The sequence below is a fragment of a genome, unplaced genomic scaffold (assembly GCF_019419815.1).
Source record: "Pyrus x bretschneideri cultivar Hongxiangsu unplaced genomic scaffold, Pyrus_bretschneideri_v1 Contig42, whole genome shotgun sequence".
NCBI lineage: Eukaryota > Viridiplantae > Streptophyta > Magnoliopsida > Rosales > Rosaceae > Pyrus > Pyrus x bretschneideri.
Window position 1 is genome coordinate 658,797 of NW_025999746.1, and position 22,377 is coordinate 681,173.

At 37.8% G+C, this 22,377-nt stretch overlaps 2 protein-coding genes and 1 pseudogene across 2 annotated transcripts; all 3 read right to left on the reverse strand.

Moving 5' to 3' along the window:
* Positions 1-1,531: 1,531 nt before the first annotated feature.
* On the reverse strand, positions 1,532-2,089 carry LOC125469345 (dirigent protein 5-like). Its single transcript, XM_048566578.1, has one exon. The coding sequence runs from the start codon at positions 2,087-2,089 to the stop codon at positions 1,532-1,534; it is 558 nt and encodes a 185-aa protein (XP_048422535.1).
* Positions 2,090-4,349: 2,260 nt separating this feature from the next.
* Positions 4,350-6,170, reverse strand: LOC125469355 (annotated as a pseudogene).
* A 12,157-nt stretch (positions 6,171-18,327) lies between these two features.
* On the reverse strand, positions 18,328-22,299 carry LOC125469388 (cation/H(+) antiporter 18-like). Its single transcript, XM_048566666.1, has 4 exons — positions 22,135-22,299; positions 21,349-21,590; positions 19,836-20,837; positions 18,328-19,755 (listed from the first exon to the last, which is right to left on the reverse strand). Exons 2-4 carry the CDS (start codon positions 21,547-21,549, stop codon positions 18,556-18,558), a joined length of 2,403 nt encoding a protein of 800 aa, XP_048422623.1. The 5' UTR covers positions 21,550-21,590; positions 22,135-22,299; the 3' UTR covers positions 18,328-18,555.
* Between the last annotated feature and the right edge of the window lie 78 nt (positions 22,300-22,377).

The following is a 22,377-nucleotide window of genomic DNA, read 5'->3' on the forward strand; positions in this document are numbered from 1 at the left end:
TAAAATATTTACCCTAGTAAATACCACAAAATCTTATGTTATACTTGATGAAAGCATAAATAAACTCCCAAGTGTTAGTGAATCTATCGTTTTGATGGGATACGCATTCTATGAAAATAAGTTCAATGATGAAACCATCAAACTTGTTTGTATATGCTTCAAGATCGCATACGCCAAAAATCGTAAAAAAACAAACATTCAGAGATGAATTCGATCTTCAATTTAAAATATTTATACTAGTGGATACCACAAAATCTTATGTCATGATAATCGATGAAAATTGAGGATTTTGTAAAAAGAATAACATGCAAGCTTTGAATTCCATTGGCAAAGTTTAAACTTTTGAGAAAGACTTCACAACCTTGAAAACAAAAACTCTTTCATTTTGCATATCCTTGCACATTTAATATTTTGTAATAGATTAGTAGTGTATGGATGTTTGTTTATTAGGCTCTTATTTTCAAGTGTAGATCTAGCACTTAAACAACAAATGTGTTTTAATGTTTTGAAGTAATATTTATGTGACAATGTGTGGTATGTGCAAATTATTTTTTTAACGGATCATAGCGGGTCATAACGGGTCAGGTCACTTTACCCGATGGGTAAAGTGACCCGACCTGTTAAGGACCCGTTAAGATAACGGGTTTGACACAACACGACCCGTTAAGATAACAGGTATTACATGAAAACGATACGAACACGACAGACATGACCCGTTTGCCAGGCCTACATGAAACTGAGGAGTGATGCGGTGACAAATATACAGCGGCAAAAGAATAATTGAAGAGGGAAAAATGGCTATGAATAGTTGGGGATGAAAGGTTGGAGGAAAGAAGTTGATCACAAATAAAAAATTCACACTAAGAAGTTGATCTTCTTCTGATTTAAAATCTCAATAGGGTTCTGATAGTAAGCCTATTCCCCATCTCCCTATAAAATCCATCAAAATCATAAATCAAGCTCATAGAAATCCTTAAAAATCCATATATAAATCTTATTTTATCCTCTCAATTATCGACTGTCAGATCAAGTGAATTGAAGAGGGTTAAAAGATAAAATTTAACCGATGTATGTGAAAGGTAAAAATGGCTATGTAGATAGCAACACTCTTTAGTAAAACTAACTAACAAACTGCCATATGATTTGATGAAATTGACAAAGGAACTTGGATATGTGTTATTAGTCTTTGTGTGAATGCAAATGATGTTTGTTATATCACCAAGAAAAATATGGGAACAGGCAAGTTGCCTTGTCTATTAACCTTGAGATATTCTTTCCGTGCAATTACACCTCTGCAAACAAGATGATCCGAAACTTTAGATTATTGTCATGACTAGTCATAGCACACTAGATGAACCTCCTTAATCCTCTCTCTATATATTTAGTAGTAATTAAGATTGCAACAGAAGTGCCTCTCCACATAATGCAAGAAAATAGCTAGAAAATTATCATGGAATTACTATGACACTCGGGAACATGTGACTAGCAACATAACGTTACAGAAAATTTCTTATCTCAAATCTTAACATAATTAGTAACATTCATACAACTTGATATCCATCTTGAGGCGAAAATAATATGCACCCTGCAAAGTATCAGTTTGAAGAGTGGCAATCCCTCTAGCCATGAAGAAGTCTCCAGTCCCTCCAACAACCGAAAGATCCCTAGTTTTCTCTGGCATCAAATCCGCACCCATGATATTCAATGTACCCCTGTGCTCACTTGAGTTGAATACCAATGTGTACGCAAACCAAGCTGAGTAGGTGTCCTTTCTGTCGTAGAAATAGAAGCCTTGCGCATTTGCAATGGGCGGAGATTGATACTTATCGTCCTTTGTAATAGGGTCATTAAAGACAACAAGCATACCGAATTGAGAGTTTGGCGCAAGCTTGGTTGAATTTGCTGCTGCAGCAGATGTTGCATTAGTCTTATCCTTCTCCGTGCCGTCAAACAGTTTGTCGTGGTAATACAGCTGCATTCTCATGCATGGTTTCTCTGCTTTGAACTTTCGAGTTCTGGTTGATAAAACAGATGGAAAAATAATGAAGACCAAAATAAGGAAACAAAATTTTGCTGAAAAAGTTGTCATGGTATTACTTTCCTACGTTTGATCGGATTGTTGTGTTTGATTAGATAAAACTACCTAATTGTTTCAATTTATATTGAAGTTTGGAGGTTGATTCATTCTGTCGTTTTACTGGTAGGAGTTTATTGAAGAATATGCCGAACAGTGTTTTGTACAAAATTTTGAGCACATACTCTTGTACTTTGCTTTATTTTTCACAATAGAATACATAGAAAGTGCCATGTTCAAGATTTTGGGCCGTCTAGGAATCAGAATCGTTTGAACAAAAAATGTAAGTGATTTTTAGGGTTTTGTACTTATATATCCTCATCTCATACATATCTTGATTCCTATGTGTATTAGGTCGAGATACTGCAGTAGCCAATGCCTATCGACAAGGCCTGAAACTGAAGTTGCCCGTATCAACTTTGGCTGTTTTGCAAAGTGATGAGGTCCCCAGCAGAAGGAACTGATACAAAAGCCAACGGTAGGACTTTAGTCACTAGCACAGAGCTATAGACTATACAGCGCCTTTGTAAATAACTCCCACAAACTCTGCTTTGTTGTTTGGCCGCTGACCAAAGTGAAAGAAGTGGGCGATACGTAGAGGTTAGAGCTTTTGGGAAGACAGGTTAGAATCTCTCCTTGTTTTACTTGGTATTGAACAAAAAGATAGACCTATTGACCAAAAAAAAAATACTTCTAGAAAAAGACTTATATGACATCGTATACTATCATTGTGATATATCATATGCTAACAAAATAAATACATTAAATTTCGATCCAAATATTTTTAATTTAATGTCATAATGGCAAACATATTATATTGTTATTATTATGCATTTTGAGTAGGCCTGGCAATTACTGACACGATCCGATAACCCGACATAATACTATACGAAATTAATAGGTGTTCGGATCGACACGATAACGAATCAGGTCGTTATCGAGTAACCTGATAAGCACCTATTAAGATAACGGATTGATTCGGGTATACACTTGAGTAACACGATACACGATAAGTAAAATATTAATTTTATAATTTTATAACCCTAGAAAAATACTATAATAATTATATATATTAATTTAACAATTTTATACCCCTAAAAACTATAATAATTATATATATATATTAAATTAAATTTTAAAAATTGGTGACCATTGGATTGGTTGAAATTTAATCTAAATCTCAGCAGTCCATTATGCATTAGGTTGGAGGCTATCCTTCTCTTGAAGGCAATAGATCAAGCCAAAGTTTCAATACAATTTTCTCATGATAATCGATGAAAATTGAGGATTTTGTAAAAGGAATAACATGCAAGCTTTGAGTTTCATTGGCAAGGTTTAAACTTTTGAGAAAGGCTTTACAATCTTGAAAACAAAAACTCTTTCATTTTGCATATCCTTGCACATTTAATATTTTGTAATAGACTAGTAGTGTATGGATTTTTTTTTTATTAGGCTCTTATTTTTTAGGGTAGATGTAGTACTTAAACAACAAATGTATTTTAATGTTTTGAAGTAATATTTATATGGCAATGTGTGGTATGTGCAAAATTTAAGGACCCGTTAAGATAACGGTTGTGACATCACACGACCCGTTAAGATAACAGGTGTTACACAAAAACGACACAAACATGACAAACACGATCCGTTTACCAAGCCTAATTTTGAGGGACTAAATTAAATCCACCAACGATGTTTTTACTTCAAACAAGTGATTCGTGGACCAATCACTTGAATGGAGTTTTTATCAATAATAGCCAAAATTTAACACTCAATTTCATAAATGTCATTTTTTATAAAGTCTTTCAAAAATAGCATAAAAACCACTCAAATAGACCTAAATACCCTCAAAATTAAAACCAAATAACAAAACTTATTAGATAAGAATTTAGGGAAAATGAGAGACCACTATGCCATGGCGTTCCCAACCAAGACTAATGAAATCAAAGATCTTCTTAGTATAACTGAAATCTTGAAGGCTACTGCCAATTTCAATCAAGTAAACATCCTAAACAGCAAGAACCTGAAGCATCTCTTCTTTAAAGCCCTTCCATTCCACACCTACAATACACATCAACCTTCCCAGTAAACAGGCGGGAACACCCGCATGGCTCTGTTCTTTTCTCAACCATTTTCAGCCCCTCGAAAAGAGAAATAATTCGAAATATTAAAAAATAATTAACAAAATTTTGCGTCCATGCTAATTTTTGGGTACTTGTACTTTTCCTTCTTCCCACAATATATAGAGGTCCATTGTGCTCCTTCCCATTCCCAATCCCTACACCCTCTCCTCTTCCCTCTCCTTTTTCTCTATCTGCTGATCTAACAGAAAGAACCTAAAGCATACATCATAGACAACAAGAACCTAAAGCATCTTTGCTTGATTGAAATTGTCAGTCGCCTTCAAGATTTCCTTTATACTAAGATCCTTGATTTCATTGATATTGGCTGGGAACATTATGACATAGTGGTCTCTCATTTTTCCTAAATTCTGATTTAATAGGGTTTTGTTATTTGGTTTTAATTTTGAGGCTATTTAGATTGATTGAAGTGGTTTTTCTGCTACATTTGAAAGATTTTATAAAAAAATGACATTTATGAAATTAGGTGTTAAATTTTGATTATTATTGATAAATACCCACTTGAATGTGCTTGCACCAAATAGATGCTTTTCCAAAATAAAAAAATATATATATAAAAAATGATTTATACCATCGCTTCCAAATTTTTATATTAAACGTATAGCGTGCTTTTAATATTAAATTCAAAACCATAAGAATGAATTCTATTCACTGTTTGCAATATAAGCATGAAGTGAAAACTCCGAATATGATGGTGATACAATGGAATGCACTGCTAACTCCTATAACAAGAGATTTCGGCTGAAGAAAGAATACTCTCGGTCTTGGATTCTAAAATCTGAAAACAATGTTATGTTTTTGCAGTGAGTTCAAAATAGTTCGGCTGCCCAGGCACAAAATGTAACCCGGTAACACCTTATTTCGTCAAGAAAGCTATTAAAGTGACATCGTTCGGCGAAATAATGATAATCTCTTTCACATGCCTTTTTAATGCTCATGGGGGCATTTATAATCCCTTCTATCTAACATTTTATGATATATTTCTTAGTAATTTGGCCTGAATTCTTTATGGATTGGAAATCTCTCACCCAAACGTAGTCGTCCAGGAATTAGAATAGCTTAAATCCAAACTACATATATATGTACTTTTTGAGGTATTGTGCTATCCTAGCTAGCTGCCTACATATATATAAAGTTTTGTCCTCTCTGTTCCGCCCTTCATACTTATTTTGATTCCAATGATCATAGCACACTCGCAAATAACCATCCTTGGTCCTCTTTTATTAGTGAAATTAGAACAGAAGTGCAGGCCACACTTATAAAGAAAAGCAAATTAAGAATAATTACAATCGAATCTTATCTCTCTTTTTTATTCTTTGCATGCGTACAGCAACTCTCTCAATTGTCTTACACGTTATATAGTGAGAGGGCATTATGTACAAGAATTTCTCAAATTTTAGCGTAATTAATTACATTCACACAATTTGTTGTCCGTCTTGAGACGAAAATAATATTAACCCTGCTGACTATCAGTCTGAATGTGGCAATCCTTCTAGCCATGAAGAAGTCTCCAGTCCTTCCAACGACGGAAGGATCCCTAGTTTTTTCCTTCATCAAATCTGCGCCCATAATATTCAATGTACCTTTGTATTCATACGAGTTGAACACCTCCTTAAAGTCGTAAAAATAGAAGCCTTGAGCCTTTGCAACGGGTGGTGACAGAAGCATGTCGCCGTTTGTCCGGGGATCGTTAAATACAACTAGCATACCAAACCAAAGTTTATGATGCCAAGGTTGGTTGCATTTGCAACGGCAGCAGCTGTTGCATTCGTGCCACCAAATATAATGTCGTGGTAAAACAGCACTAGCCTCTTGCATGGTTTTTGAGCTTGGAATTTTGGGGGTTTGGTGGCCAAAATAGATGGGAATATAACGAAGACAAGCAAAAGGACAGCTTTTTTTCTGCAAAAGTTGTCATTGTTATTAATTGCAAATTGAATGAAGAAATCGTTGGCCATAACTAACTCTTGTGTTGTACTTATATATATATTGCCCATCAATATATACATATATAGATATAGGGTGAACTACTAATTTAGTATTTGAATTATCACCTCAATGAAAATTAGATCCCTAAACTTTTTTTTTTTTTTTAGAAAAATCAGTCATTGAATTATAAAAATCTGCCAATTACATCCCTAATATTATTTTTGAAGCTATTATTTTCGTCAATTTAAGTCTCGTTACTTGCATATGATACACATTGGAGGGTAGATTAGTAGTTTTTCATAAATAAAAAAAAATAGTGTATAGAGTTAACTTTGGAGGGTAAATTAGTAGTTTTATTATAAGATAATGATATTTGAACTTTATTTATTGATCATCTTGTTGACAACCTTTTTAATAGATGTAGACGGCACTCATGTACCATTTATGACACACCCCGACCCAGTATGTCCACTAGGACTCCAAATCAAGCCGTGCTGGCCAACACCTAGAAGGTGACGAAGCCATAAAGTGTAGTGATGTGGAAAATATGAACAAATTTAAACCTAAAAGTGCCTAAATATAAGAGTGCGCTGGTCAGCGGGAATGAACCCATTTCACACGTGACGACAGAGCATAAGTACAGTACAGTAAAATAGGGTGAGAATTATACCATCGATGGTAATCTTCTATACCAAGATTTGCCAATAATCCTCGTCGGTACAAAAACTCTACTACTAGAACCAAAGGCCTCGTGCTATATGAAGGTGGGCATGTACATATAAGGCACATCACCCCATCTCCGTTGGTCGATGTGTGATGTTACAATCCACCCCCCTTAGGGCCCAACGTCCTTGTCTTGAAACCTATTGACCAAAAGTCAACTGTCAATCAAAGGTCGACGGTAGGGTCCACAACCTTACGTAACTCAATCTGGAAGATCCGCACCTCAGATTTCTGATCATTAACTTCCAAAGATCCACATTATGTTTCTAGAACGTCCTTGGGGAAGTGTTTTGTGTAAGTTACACGTTCTATAGATAAGAATTATGAGACGTGATTTGATAATGGTTTCTACGCGTCGATCGTTCTAGACGCCTTGATAGTCATGCTAGGGAATTGTAACGCGGACGCCTGGTGAATAGGTCCTTTCTTTTTTCCGTGTGTGTGTGTGTATGTGTGTGTGTGTGTATATGATTGATAGTTTCTACAAATGCTTTTGAATTGATTCATGCACTTCATGCCATGATTAAATTATGTTATGAGAAATGTTGCATTGTTGTGAAATACCAAGATGATCCTACGGGATGCGCAAGTAAGTTCATGTAAGTTTATTATGTTGATAGGAATTATTGCATCATTATGGCATGCTTATACTCATATAGTTTGCTCATCATTGCTACACCCCGGTGTTAGTGCTCCCGCCCCGGGCTAGGGCCAGCCTTCACGTGATTGTTCACCTCCCGCACCGTACGTTCGCCTTGGATCCAAGTTAGGTGTTAGCCTATCATACAGGTCACATTAGGCAACTCTGACACGTAGGTGACCCATGCATAGCGCCAACCTTCGTGTGATCGTAACACTAGAGCGTATATTATTACACACATAGCCTGTCATACAGGTCACATTAGGTGACCTCGACTCGTGTGCTAGCATAGATTGATGAGTCATATGTGCAGTCGTACAGGTCACATTAGGTAACTCCAACTTGCATGCTAGTATAAATTATTGAGCACATGATTATATTCATATTGTCGTTGAGATATTCTGTTGTGGCATATTTCTATATCTATTGTTGGCATGCATTTGATTTTCTACTTATACGTAGTACGATTTTCTGGAAACTATACTTGTTTCACAATAAGGGGTTACAATGTTTTCAGAAAGTTTTTTATAAAACTTTATTTTCAAGCCCACTCACCCTTGTTTTTCGCCCTTCCAGGTTCTAGTAGCAGAGTTTACATACCGACAAGGATTATTGGCAAACCTTGGTGTAGAAGATTACCATCAATGGTATAATTCTCACCCTATTTTACTGTACTGTACTTATGCTCAGTCATCACGTGTGAAATTAGTTCATTCCCGCTCACTAGCGCACTCTTATTGTTACACCACACCCCTGATTTTAAAAATAGTTTTGGTTTTTTTTTGTGTGTGCCCGTGGGGCCCTCTTTCCTTTTCGGTCTCCCCTACTCGACCCTCTTTCTTCTCTTTTCCTTTGGACCCATGAGCTCTCTCTCTCCCTCTCTCACAACTCTTTCATTTCTCTCTCACTCTCTCTCACTCTCACCCGTGTTCTCCCTCCCTGCACACCCTCATCTCCCTCATTATCAATCACCACAACAACAAAACACCATCACCAATACCCCTACGAACTAAGATTCAAGGAAAGAACACCATATACCCTTCTCTTCCTTTCGGTCGATACTGTTCATCATCTTCTCCGTTGTGTTTCATATTTTTCTGACGTTGGTAAGGGTTAGATGAAGCTTGCTTTAAGTTGTGTATACATTTGAATCGCAAAAAATAGTTCGGAGTAGCTTTTCCAAATTTTCAGGCAAGCACCGCCCCTTTCAAGGCAATTTCCGGCCAAACCACAGTGAGTTAGCCAGTGTGCAAGGCATTAATCTCGACACGAATTCTTGTATTTCAACCAAATGGTGACAATTCAAACAAAGAAAGGTTTGTACAACTGCTTCGAATGACACAAAATCCGAAAGTCATGACATCCAAATGATGTCATGACAAACACACTACTACAGTGACAGAAGATCCTAAGTATGCTCTGAACAAACCATGCTTTATACCATTTTGTCACATCCCAATCTCGGCTCCACCGTAGCACGATATTGTCCGTTTTGGGCCCCCGCCACACCCCCACAATTTTTGTTTCTAGGAACTCACACGAGAACTTCCCAGTGGGTCACCCATCCTAAAAATGCTCTCGCCCGAACTCGCTTAACTTTAGAGTTCTGATGAAACCTGAAGCCAGTGAGTTCCCAATAGGTCTCGTGCTAGGGAATATTACATACAAGGCTTACATGATCCACTCCCCTAGACGATGTGGGATGTTACAACATAAACAATGATTTCTGTTTTTGCATATTTACCTTCCTTCACTGGTTTGTTTCTCAATGTGAACTGGCTCATACCGGAACATTTTACTGAGGAAAAAAAAACAATTGTTCTGGGCATGGTTTCTCACTTAACCAGATATCTTATACTCTAGATTTAATGGACTTGTTTTGATCCTCAAATTCTTGAGTGTTCTTTTAGCCTTCTCTACATGGTTTCTCGCTCAATCAGGAAAGAATTCACAATCAATCGATTCAGCGGAAGGGTGCGCCCAATTCTTATCGTTTCGGACATAAATGTTAGGAGTATAAACTTTTCACAAGCTTACCAGAATTACCAGAAAGAGCTCCATGTAGGTGTGAGATTAAGCCGTCTTCGTCTTTTTGTAAGAAATTGGTAAAGATTGTAGTGTAAGTGATCAACTGATTGCATCACTATCTTCACGCTGAATTGAATGGTCACCACTCATTATCTTGCTACAATTCATAACCAACATATTGTACTCTGGTAGACCTTTTCAATGATGTGATGTGTTCACCTCAACCCAGCTTTCCACTACCTCGCACTAGGATCATTCGGTTCGAAAGCACGTGGGCGTGAAGTTTGAGCGGTCTTTTAGTAAGAGTTGGATGAAGGTTTTAGTACAAAAGGTCAGCGGATTGTATCACTATCTTACTATAATTCATAGGCATCACATCAGTTCTTTTCCAATGTTATGTGTTTGTCTTAATGCATCTTTCCATTGCTTCACTTCTGAACCTTGTTGTGAGTATGTGGATGTCGAAATGCTTCTAGTAGATCTATTTGGTGCACTCTGGAATGGCACCATAGCATGGTCGAGGTAAGAATTGGATAATCTTTACACTTCTCTGAAAATGTGTGTACTCTCTTTTGTTTTTAGGTTGATCACTTGCGATTCCTCCTTCTTTCCATCAACTTTGACCTTGTTTGACTAGAAACCTACTACCAAACAAAAATGGAGAGGTGAATTAAGCACCAGAACAGCTCCCAAAAGAAATTGTTTGTTGAGGAAGATGACTTCTCGTTTTTTTACTTGAGTTTGCTATTAACATGGTAGCCACTTCTCTTGAATCCCAAGGTACATTTTTCAAATGGGTTCTATATAGGCAAACAGTGGAGTAGTTGGTCACATTGGGAAGAACTGAGGAAGATGGGGTACTTGGTACTAGATGGAGTTGTTACGCCAACGGTTTTTATTTGATTCGGCTTGAAGATGGCACTTTTTGTGACACGGTACGAGAGTTTTCTATAGGCAACATTGATTGGTAGAGGAGTATTGTGAATTGGTATTCGGAGGATCGCATTTATGACGTGTGAAATTGTGCACCCTTAGGAAATTACTACCTACTTATCGAGACAACAAATGTGTGATCGATATCGCGGATGGCCAACTGTGGTATCGATAACTTATTCGTTGGGTTCGTTAAGCAAGTGGTAGGAAGATTCGTCTTCAGCAGTTATTACGGATTCGTTATTGTTGGGAATTGACCCAAAAACACATATGTTCTCGGAGTACGTGACGTTCGTATGCTTGGTATGCTTGGGTGAGACCCACTCTCATTTTTCAGTTTTGGTTTTCAGTATAAGTATTTTAACTTCCTTTATTTTAGTTATTTGTTTTTGACATTACAAATGTTTTGGGGGAAATTATTTCCATTTTCAATGTTAAGTTCTGTACGAGCTTTCGACTTATATGTTAGTACGTATCTATTTTGACGTTATCGTATTTTGCGTACTTATTTTTGACCTTACGTCAATATATGTTTTCAGCTTTATATCTTTATAAAGTATGTTTCTACTTTTACACTAATGGGGAAAGAAAGTATGAGCCTAGAGGCACGAAAGATGGAATCATTGCAACCTGATCATGACAGGATGGCATTTTCCCTTTTGTGCAACCGCTCTGACTTGATTTATTCATTATGTACATATTTATATATTATTATTCTTCCTATTTTCGAGTATTCCAGTTTAATAAGTGATTTTAAATTTCGAGGACGAAATTCTTTTAACGGGAGTAGATTGTTGCACCCCACCCCTGATTTTAAAAATAGTTTTGGGTTTTTATTTAAAAAAATTATTTTTTGAGTCTTAATGTGTGTGTCCGTGGGGCCCTCTTTCCTTTTTGGCCTCCCCTACTCAACCCCCTTTCTTCTCTTTTCCTTTGGACTTGTGAGCTCTCTCTCTCCCTCTCTCACAACTCTCTCATTTCCCCTTCACTTTCTCTCCCTCTCACCCATGTTCTCCCTCCCTACACACCCTCATCTCCCTCATCATCAATCACCACAACAACAACAAAACAACATCAGCATCACCCCTGCGAACTAAGACTCAAAGAAAGAACACCACATACCCTTCTCTTCCTTTCGACATGTACTGTTCATCATCTTCTCCGTCGTGTTTCGTATTTTCCAACGTTGGTAAGCTTCTAAAAACCCTTGGGATGTGTTTTAGTGTTAGATCGAAGCTTGTTTTAAGTTGTGTATACATTTGAATCGCAGAAAATAGCTCGGAGTAGCTTTTCCAAATTTTCCTACAAGCACCGCCCATTTTGAGGCAATTTTCGGCCAAACCACGGCTAGTTGGCTAGCGTACAATGTATCAATCTCTTCGTCTCACTGAGTACTACAACTTTACTCTTCGTTTCACCCAATTTCGTTGAGTATCAAAGAAGTTATGGGCGTTTGAAGTTTGCCCAGAAACCGGCCAAAACCTTGTCTTGGAAATGGGTTAACGCGACCCATTAACCCAAGGTCTCGGGCTTTAGGACCATTACCCATTAAACCTGAAACCCTTTTTAATTATTTAAATTAAAGGCCTTTGGGCTGTTTCAATTAGAGCCTTAGGCCAGCTAACTCTAAACCCATTTATTTAAAACCCCAAAACCCTTTTACAGTAGGCTAGGCTTAAAGCCCAAACCTTTTAAACTCTTGGACCCAAACCCTTTAGGCCCAACCCGGTCCAACCCAAAACCCTTGATCCGGATCCATTGACTTTGACCCGGTCAATGGTCATCGTTGACTTTGACTTTGATTGGTCAACAGTCAACGTTGACTTTAACCATTGATTTTGCGGGTTTTCGTCCAAAACCCTTCCTAGGCTAATTTCGACGTCCTGAACCTGTTTCCAATGTTCGTTTCTATTTTCGCTAACAACACAACTTTTCGACGGCGAAAAACTGTGAGTGGACCCCTTCTAAAAATTCATGTTTTGATAGTAGAAATGCATACATGAAAAGCATGATTTGATAACTATGTTTTATGAAACGTTTTATGAGATAACATGCTTACTGAGGCTAGTTTGAATTATTACTATTTTTCCTATAACCCGTGTTCTTATAGAATTTCTGATGAATGACGATATGATATTTAGAACATGTTTAGAACACCTCTTTATAGTATAGATGATGGATGACTTTATACTATGAAGTTGCTTTTCAATATATGTATGTTCAATGGTTTTGTACTTACCTAGTGGTCCTTATTCCGCTATGGGACGTAGGGATAGTTTCTGGTCCGTCCCGGGCGACGGTTTGGTGTTGGCATAGGGCCTTGAGTGTGTTTCCTCTGGCTATTAGCACAGGGACAAGGAGCTGGCATGGGGCCTGGAGTGTATTTTCCTCTGATTGTCTACTTAGAGATGAGGAGCCGACATAGAGCCTGGGGGTTATCAAACATTCACTAATGATTATGATATATATATATATATAAATTATGATTTGAGACATTGCACGGCATGCTAGATTTCGGAAAACCTATGTTTATCATGATATATGTGTTGTCATAAAACCTAGGGGTTAGTACGTTGATAACTGTTTTATTTTATATATATATATATATATATATATATATATCAACTTGGTCTACTCATGTTTGTTTTGCGCCCCCTTCAGGACTTAGATTCGAGGCATACAATCTTGACGTCAAGGCACTTCCGCATTGGCATCTTCAAGTTATCTCGGTGTAGGATCCATCCTTTGTTTCATTCAATTTTATATTATATCTTTTAGTATTCTAGTTAGTTTTATGCTCTGAACACGTTTCTTAAATGTATATTCATTATTCTTTTATATTTATAAGCCTTATCTACCCCTTGTTTTTAGCATTTGCACTCAATAAATGGTTTTCGTCACCCTCGGGCGTTGGCCAACACGTGCTTATCCTAGTAGTCGGGGAATATCGTGATCAAGTCATGTCAGATTGGTATCAGAGCCAATCCCTGGCCGGAAGTGTGCCGACGAGGGCGTCGAGCCCCTAAGGGGGATGGATTGTAACATCCCACATTGCCTAGGGGAATGGATCCTGTAAGCCTTATATGTATATTCCCATCTCTACCTAGCATGAGGCATTTTGGGAACTCATTGGCTTCGGGTTCCATCGGAACTCCGAAGTTAAGCAAGTTCGGACGAGAGCATTCCTAGGATAAGTGACCCATTGGGGAGTTCTTGTATGAGTTCCTAGAAACAAAAACCATGAAGGCGTGACTGGGGCCCAAAGTGGACAATATCATGCTATGGCGGAGCCGAGATTGGGATGTGACACTTATATTTAGACACTTTTAGGTTTAAATTTATTCACATTTTCCACATCACTAAACTTTATGACTTCATTACCTTTCAGGTGTCTGCCAGTACGACTCAATTCAAAGTCCTAGTGGACATACCGGGTCGAGGCGTGTCAATTTCCTAATGAAGAAATTAGGTTTTCATCCCTATTTTTGCTACTCCATTGATTAAGACCAATTCCTTTTCAATTTATGATCGAGGTCCTTAGTTATTAATAAACGTCATTAATTATTTCAATAATAAAATATTTTTTATTTCTAAATATATTTGTTTAATTTGTACCACTTTTTTTTTAAGCTTTAATTTGTACCCATATATTAATTTTATTTTGTGCCCATATTTTTTAAAGTTTTATTTGTATTTGTACCCATTTTTAATTTGCTAAATGTACCCATGCTAATTATATGTATTTATTTTATGTTCTAAAATATATCAATAGTTATTTTTTAAAATATGGTAATAATTATGTGGGAACATTATTTTCTTGCTATAATTTTGTGAAAAACAATATTACTCTAATATTTATTTTAAGTATTTATTATATTTTAAAAATATTATTTGAATTTGTTTAAATTTCATAATTTGTGAGACATTAAATGTCACATCCCGGGCACGCCTCCGCCGTAGCATGATATTGTCCACTTTTGGCCCCAACCACGCCCTCACGATTTTATTTCTAGGAACTCACACGAGAACTTCCCAGTGGATCACCCATCCTGGGGACTCACACATCCGAACTTGCTTAACTTTGGAGTTCCGATGAACTCCAAAGCCAGTGAACTCGCAAAAAGCCTCATGCTAAAGGAGGTGGGCATGTACATATAAGGCATAGAGGATCCACTCCCCTGGGCGATGTGGGATCTAACAATCTCACCCTTTTGGGGGCCCAACGTCCTCGTCGTCACACTTCTGGCCAAGGATTGACTCTGATACCAAATTGTCACATCCCAACCCAGGCTCCACCACATCCCGGACACGCTCCGCCGTAGCATAATATTGTCTGCTTTGGGTCCCGAACATACCCTCACGGTTTTGTTTCTAGGAACTTACACAAGAACTTTCCAGTGGGTCACCCATCCTGGGAATCTCGCCCGAACTTGCTTAAGCTAGTGAGCTCCCAAAAGGCCTCGTGCTAAAGGAGGTGGGCATGTACATATAAGGCATAGAGGATCCACTCCCTTAGGCGATGTAGGATCTAACAATCTCACCCCCTTGGGGGCCCGACGTCTTCGTTGTCACACTTCCGGCCAGGGATTGGCTCTGATACCAAATTGTCACATCCCAACCCGGGCTCCACCACATCCCGGACATGCTCCACTGTAGCATAATATTGTTTGCTTTGGGCCCTGAACATACCCTCACAGTTTTGTTTCTAGGAACTTACACGAGAACTTTCCAGTGGGTCACCCATCTTAAGAATCTCGCCCGAACTTGCTTAAGCTAGTGAGCTCCCAAAAGGCCTCATGCTAAAGGAGGTGGGTATGTACATATAAGGCATAGAGGATCCACTCCCCTGGGCGATGTGGGATCTAACATTAAATGCATAAGTTAAATCTCTTAAATAATGTTTAAGGACCTCAATCAAAATATTTAAGCAAACAAGGTTTCAATCTAACAATTAGGTTGATTAGGGACCAGAACCAAAATGATTCTTAGGACACTTTGGATGCGGTCCTTAGCTATGAATATTCTTTGACTGAAACCTTGGTGGTTTTCAATTTTTGATCGAAGTCCCTCAAATTAATGTGATAATTTATTTCTATGTATGTTACTATATTTTTTAAATTAAAAATTGAAATTTATAGTTGTTTATATTAATGAGATTTTAAATAAAAAACTATAATTTGTGGGATTAAAAATATTAAAATATAAATATACTAATGTGTGTGTGTGTGTGTAAACATGGGTACATTCATCAAAATTAACCAAACAATTATTGTACCAAAACATGCGTACATTCTTCAAAATCACAAAAAAAAAAAAAAAAAAAAAAAAAAAAAAAAAAAAAGATATTAGGCTGGATAACGTGAGTAAATTTCATCGATTAAACTTGACATGGATACATTCTTAAATCAAAGAAAAAAGAATGTGCCCATATAAGTTTAAAAATGGATTAGAAAAAAATTGAATAGATTTTATATAAAAAAAGGGTACATTTTACATATAACAAATTGGTATATTTAAGAATGAGTACATTTTAAAATTAAAAATTTGAAAAAATTACATGAATGGGTACATATAAGATTAAAAAAATTGAAAACATTTTTTTAAAAAGCCAATGGGTACAAACTTGTTCTAATTTTATTTATTTATTTTAGAAATGTTTTGAATTGAAAATTAGTTAGGAGTTTAATAAAGGTGTGTGTCACATCCCGGCTTGGAGTCCACCACATCCCAGGCCTACTCCAGCACTGTAGCACAATAATGTCCGCTTTGGGCCCCGACTACGTCCTCACGGTTTTGTTTCTGGGAACTCACACGAGTGGGTCATCCATCCTAGGATTCCTCTCGTGCGAACTCGCTTAACTTCAGAGTTCCTACAGAACCCGAAGCCAGTGAGCCCCCAAAAGGTCTTGTGCTAGGTAGAGATGAGAATATACATATAAGGCTTACAGGATCCACTCCCCTAGACTATGTGGGATATTACAATCCACCCCCTTTAGGGGCCCAACATCCTCGTCGGCACACTTCCGGCCAGGGATTGGCTCTAATACCAATTTGTCACATCCCGGGCCTGCTTTACCACCGTAGCACGATATTGTTCGCTTTGAGCCCCGACTACGCCCTCACGGTTTTGTTTCTGAGAACTCACACGAGAACTTATTAGTGGGTTACCCATTCTAGGATTACTCTCGCGCGAACTTGCTTAACTTCGGAGTTCCTACGGAACACGAAGCCAATGAGCTCCCAAAATGTCTCATGCTAGGTAGAGATGGGAATATAAATATAATGCTTACAAAATCCATTCCCCTGGACGATGTGGGAGTTACAGTGTGAGTATTAAAATTCTAAATCAATTATTAATTTTTATTTTAAAAAATTATGTAACTGACATGTAAATTCATTATTACATTAATACTAGGGACTTGGATCAAAATCTGAAAACTAATAAAGTTTTAGTCAATGAACATTAGTAACTATGAACCAGATACTAATTTTTCTGTTTTTAAATTATATTGTTTTGATGGGCAAGAATGAAAGAGCCTCAGTAAGGGGGTAATTTGAGGGGTTAAATTAATACACAGTTTGAAGTTGTGTTTTTGTTTTTAATTTTTTTGTTGTGTTGTGTAAATAATCAACCGAGAAATAAAACTTTTTTTTTGTGAAAAAAAATAATAAATAAAGCAATTAAGTATATGACAAAATGCTTTTAAATGATGCTCTCTTATAATCCACCATATAAAAAAATCTTAATATACTATTTTAGAACAACGAAGATGATTCTCTTCTATAATAACTGTGTAGTTAGTAGACAAAGGATTAGAAATACAGGAGCACTCAACTTCTCAGCTGGCTTATAATAAATTCCTTCAACCTTGACTGCAAGAATACAAGACTTGCCAAGAATGAATTCCGATTGCAGTTCCTTCTCATGTGAAGAATAGTTCTGCTGAGATTTATAGGAACCCTTTGTCACGGTATGGTGAGGTCCTGGGTTGAAGCTCTTTGTCCTCAATTTTATCATTTGTCGCTTTCACTAGCAGGGTTCGAAGAAGGGTGTAAGCTAGCTTGATATACATTATCAATGTTGGATCACACTACCTGTAGGACCGACCCTGAAATTCTCTTGGTTCTCAAGTCCTCTAATATGTTGCAAATTCATATATTTTATTTTGTTCGGTAATTAATTGTAAAAATCTATTATTATGTCATGGTTTAGAAATCAAAGACTCTGACAAGAATATAATCAAAGATAAACTTGATAAATATAGTTGTCCTATGTTTCTAGCCGTAAAAGTACTAATTAAATTCATATAATCAAGTTTTTCTGCCAATCTTTATTATTTCATTGATAAACCGTATGATCCAAAAAAAATTTAGTCATAGAATTAATCTAAAAAGTTACAGAAATTCATAATTTCGATTGGATTACCTCATTTGCTATCCTCAAAACCTTGTGAGCTGATATGGAGAATTTGAAAAAGAGAAAATAATAATAATAATTGTAGGAAAATGTTCAAGGATGGGAGTCTGGGACGTAGGATATTCATATGTCAACTTTTGAAAGGAAGCCAAGCAAAGAAATATGGTTTTGAAAAAAGAGGAGAAACCTTGTGGCATAAGACATCAACAATATTTTTGGGGCCCTTCTAAATCGGAGGCCCTAGGTGGTTGCCTCTTCTTGCTCCTCTTAGGGGTGGCTCTAACTGCCGGTGAGTTGAAGAGGGAATGGGTGCGTTCGAGGATAAACTCGGAATTTTGAAAGGGGTTATATTGAACAGTGGGGGTTATCAATAGAGTTCCCCTAAATTCAAATGACTAGTATTTGATGATCTACTATATTACATCGAGCTTTTTACCAACAAACAGATAAAATGGAGACAATTTATTCTTGAAAAGGACTTGAATATTAATATGTGAATTACCATGAAGATAATGAAACTGTAACAAAGACTTGGCGACAACAAAATTCCCTGACATTGTAGGACACTACTATGATTATTAGATGAGAGCCTAAACTCTGAATGCTTGGAACATTAACTTGCACAGAAATCTGAAGGTCACTCAAGACATTCGAAATCCACCTAGGCCGATTCTCAGTCTCTTTCAGGTGACTCTTCCTCCATCTCCGAGGGCAAATCCAACGATACCTGACCATTGTACTGTTGTACCACCAAGACGGACGCTGATGTAGAGAAATCTGGTGAAATTAACAAGCTCCCAACAGGACCAAGTTCCGGGCACTCACTCCTCCTATTTAAAGCTAAGGCTACTTCACCATCAGGTGTTCGCCCCACCACAAACAGATGGCACCGGCCTATCTCGCGAATCACAGATATTGTCTGTGCCTCATTTCTGACTGCCTTCTCTTCGTATGTGACGGAGTCATCCTTAGCGATTTTCTGCTTGAACTCTGTGAGGAATTCCTCATCCATTGATCCCACTTTGGTTCTAGCATTGCCATCAATATTAATTCTAGATATCTCCCCCGCAAGCTCGGGTTCCACTAGGAAGCGAATGACCATTAAACTGATGCCGGGGTGCTCAGCCATACGAGCACCATAGGCAAGGGCTTCACGGTCATCACGACCCCCAAAGAAGAGAACTGTGATGAAATAAGAAACGTTACTTGCAGCGATGTGGGTAGCTCCACCAAGACCACGATCGACCAGAATTCCAACTGAGCAAGGTGCACACTGAAGAACCCTCTGGTTAACAAAGCGAAAGTCATTTCGGGTAGTCTCTAGTGTACCATCTAGCCTCTGGTGCTTATGGAATGGAAGAATTACGATTGCAGCTCTTTTGCTCTCAGCGGTGGCACAAATGTCCTCGTGCATATCAGATGTTGAAGATATTTCAGTCATTGGCCTGATGGACACTCGGCTCAGCTGTTGGTATGCCTCAAATGCCACAACCACGTTGTCAGAATTTGATTGTTGGCCCTTATTCCAGAAGGGTAACCCGTTTCTTCTTGCCCTGTGTACCATTAATATAGCTGATGACCTCTCAGAGAGCTCCTTGAGGTGCATTGCATAGACACAAAGGCCTTCGCGCTTGTTTGTGCCTCGTGAGGCCTCAAGCAGATTTATTATGGATGGAATGTTTCTTGCACTATGAAAACAGGCCAAGATCCTTAGTTGAGTGTTCATATTTTTCCTTTCAATTGTCTTATGCTTGTAATCAGCCATTCTTCCCCTTTTCGCTGGCTTATAAACAGCAACAACAAGAGGCGTGGTGATAAATGTGGTAAACAGAGCCATTAGAACCATAATGGCAAAAGTTTGGTCATTCAAGACCTGCGAAACATAAACAAATGACACAATTTAAACGGTTATTTGATATAAAACAGACAATGATAGAAGAATTAATTTTTTACCTTTCTGTCTTTACCAATGTTGAGGACAATGAGTTCCACCAAGCCTTTACTGTTCATCAGGAACCCCAGAGCTAAAGCCTCGCGGACAGGCAATTTGCAGGAAAGAGACACCATAATCGTCCCAAAAATCTTCCCGAAACAGGCAGTAAATATCACCAAAACCAAAAGACCCCACGACTGAAGCCCCTGAATTGTGGCAACATTAGTCTTCAGTCCACTGGACACAAAGTACAACGGTAGAAAAAGACCAGACACGAGATCTTCTACTTTTTCCACAAGAGCACCTGCAAATGGCCCCTCCTTCGGTACAAGAACTCCGACCACAAAAGCACCAAACATGGCATGAATTCCAATTGTATCAGTAATAAAACCAGCAGCCAGAACAACAGTTAGTGTAGCGCATACGTAGATCTCGTCAACAGGTTCACCTTCTTGACATCGTTGAGACATCCATTTAAAGATTGGAGGAACAATGAGAATTGCACTAATAACGAACGCACACCCGGACAAGAAGACCCATAGTGGAACAAGGGGAGATTGGTTATTGCCAGATAGGGCAACAGCAAGAGCCAGTAGAATCCAGGCGGCCACATCATTAACTGCTGCAGCCGACATAGCCATTCTTCCAATGTCAGTAGTCAAGAGTTTCAACTCAGCCAGAATACGAGCCAAAACAGGGAAAGCAGTTATTGAAAGGGCCACACCCATGAACACAAGAAATGCAGTAGCATCCACCCCTTTGGCTATGGTTTCTCGGAGGACAAATGATGAACCTATTCCTAATGCAAATGGGAGGGTTATTCCTGCTACGGCAATGGCAAGGGCTTGCTTTCCAGTCTGACGAATGGATTTAGGATCTATCTCTAGCCCTGCAAGGAACAGAAAGAATAGGAGACCCAGGTTTGCTAAGGTGTCCAACACAGTGATACTCTTTGGTGGAAATATTGCCTGGAGATAACTTTTGTTCCGCCCCAGAGCTGATGGCCCGAGTAGGATTCCTCCCTGTCAAACCAGAAAAGTCATTCAACCTCAGATGTATCACAATCAGCATGGTGTTCTGTTTTAGGTTCAGTTAAATGCAAATACATCTAGTAACCCTTAAACAACATACTCCTGTCTGGAAAAAAATCTTCGTTCCAATATGCCTAAACATCATGTCCACATTTTCAACAGCACAAAGAAGAAACAAATAAGAATATCTGTATTGATCCTACACATATCTCCATATCCACGAAATCATTTAAATTGAAAACGAAACAAAATAAATATTTTTCAGAAACATTGTGCTACTTTTTGCTAGACTACAGTTCGACGCCCCCTAAATTTCAAAGTAAAGAATCTTGACGGCCAACAAACATCAAACACACACAAATTTAACATCGAAGGTTCAAAAGCTCTTCTCTTTGGAATTGGTCCCAGGAAGTAAGACCTAGTGTATATACAGCAATGTGATCATAGACAAAACTAACTACCCTTCGATTAAATTTCTGGACAAAAAAAGAAATGAACTTACAACAATCTCCGCAATGACTCGTGGCTGTCTCAATGGCTTCAGAAGATAGGCAAGACCCCGAGTGACTATAACTACAATACATATCTGCAAAATAACGAGAGGAAGTGCAAAATGTAAAGGACTGTCCCCCTGGAACGCACCGTTTGATGTGGCCTTCATTGGAGGCGGACATGTATGCCCCACTGAAGTATTGGAAGCCATGAAAGTCAACGAACAAAAAACCGAAAATTCAAGTTCCTTATCTGCCAAAAGAAACCCAAATCAGAATTCAAATTCCGGAACTACTAGCAAATATATGAATTAGAAGCGAAGGACATCTCCACTACACTAATCCTTCAAATATACATACATCCAACACAAATATGTCCAACAAAAGAGCATTTACTTAATTGGACAACATATCATGCCCCAAAAGCCAAATTAAAACTGTTTATTTTTCCTTTGGGTCACTATTCCAAATCAAATAGTACGGTTCAAGAGTGAAAGAAGAAAAGAAATAGTCCAATCCAATTGGAAATTTTGATCAAAATCCGCGGTTTGCACAGAGGGTTGGGATAAAAGAGTCCCAATCCTGATCAAAGTCAATAAATTTAAATGGAATTTGGAAACCACAGTCAATAAATTAGCAAACAAACAGCTTTCTAATCAATGACAGTAACCCATGTGAGATTTCAGGAAAAAGAATTCAACCTCACAACTTAATCACATATTTCACAAAAACCAATAAAAAATTTTGCAAAACAAAACATGTTTCGATTCCAGAACATAAGAGAGATGATAAATTACCTGTTTATTGGGTCAGCAGGTTCAAATATGAATCCCCACCTCGGTTCGGTGGAAACAGAGCTTTTCAGGAATGGCTCTGAATTGTGAGTGTAGTCAGCGCCTGAACTTGGAGAGAGAGAGAGAGAGAGGTAAAGACAGGTGGGATTAACAAGATTTGATTTTCTCAACCCTTTTTTTTTTTTTTTTTTTTTAATATAATGTATACTAAGAAGATGAAAAGAGCGAGTTAAGATAATGTGTTCA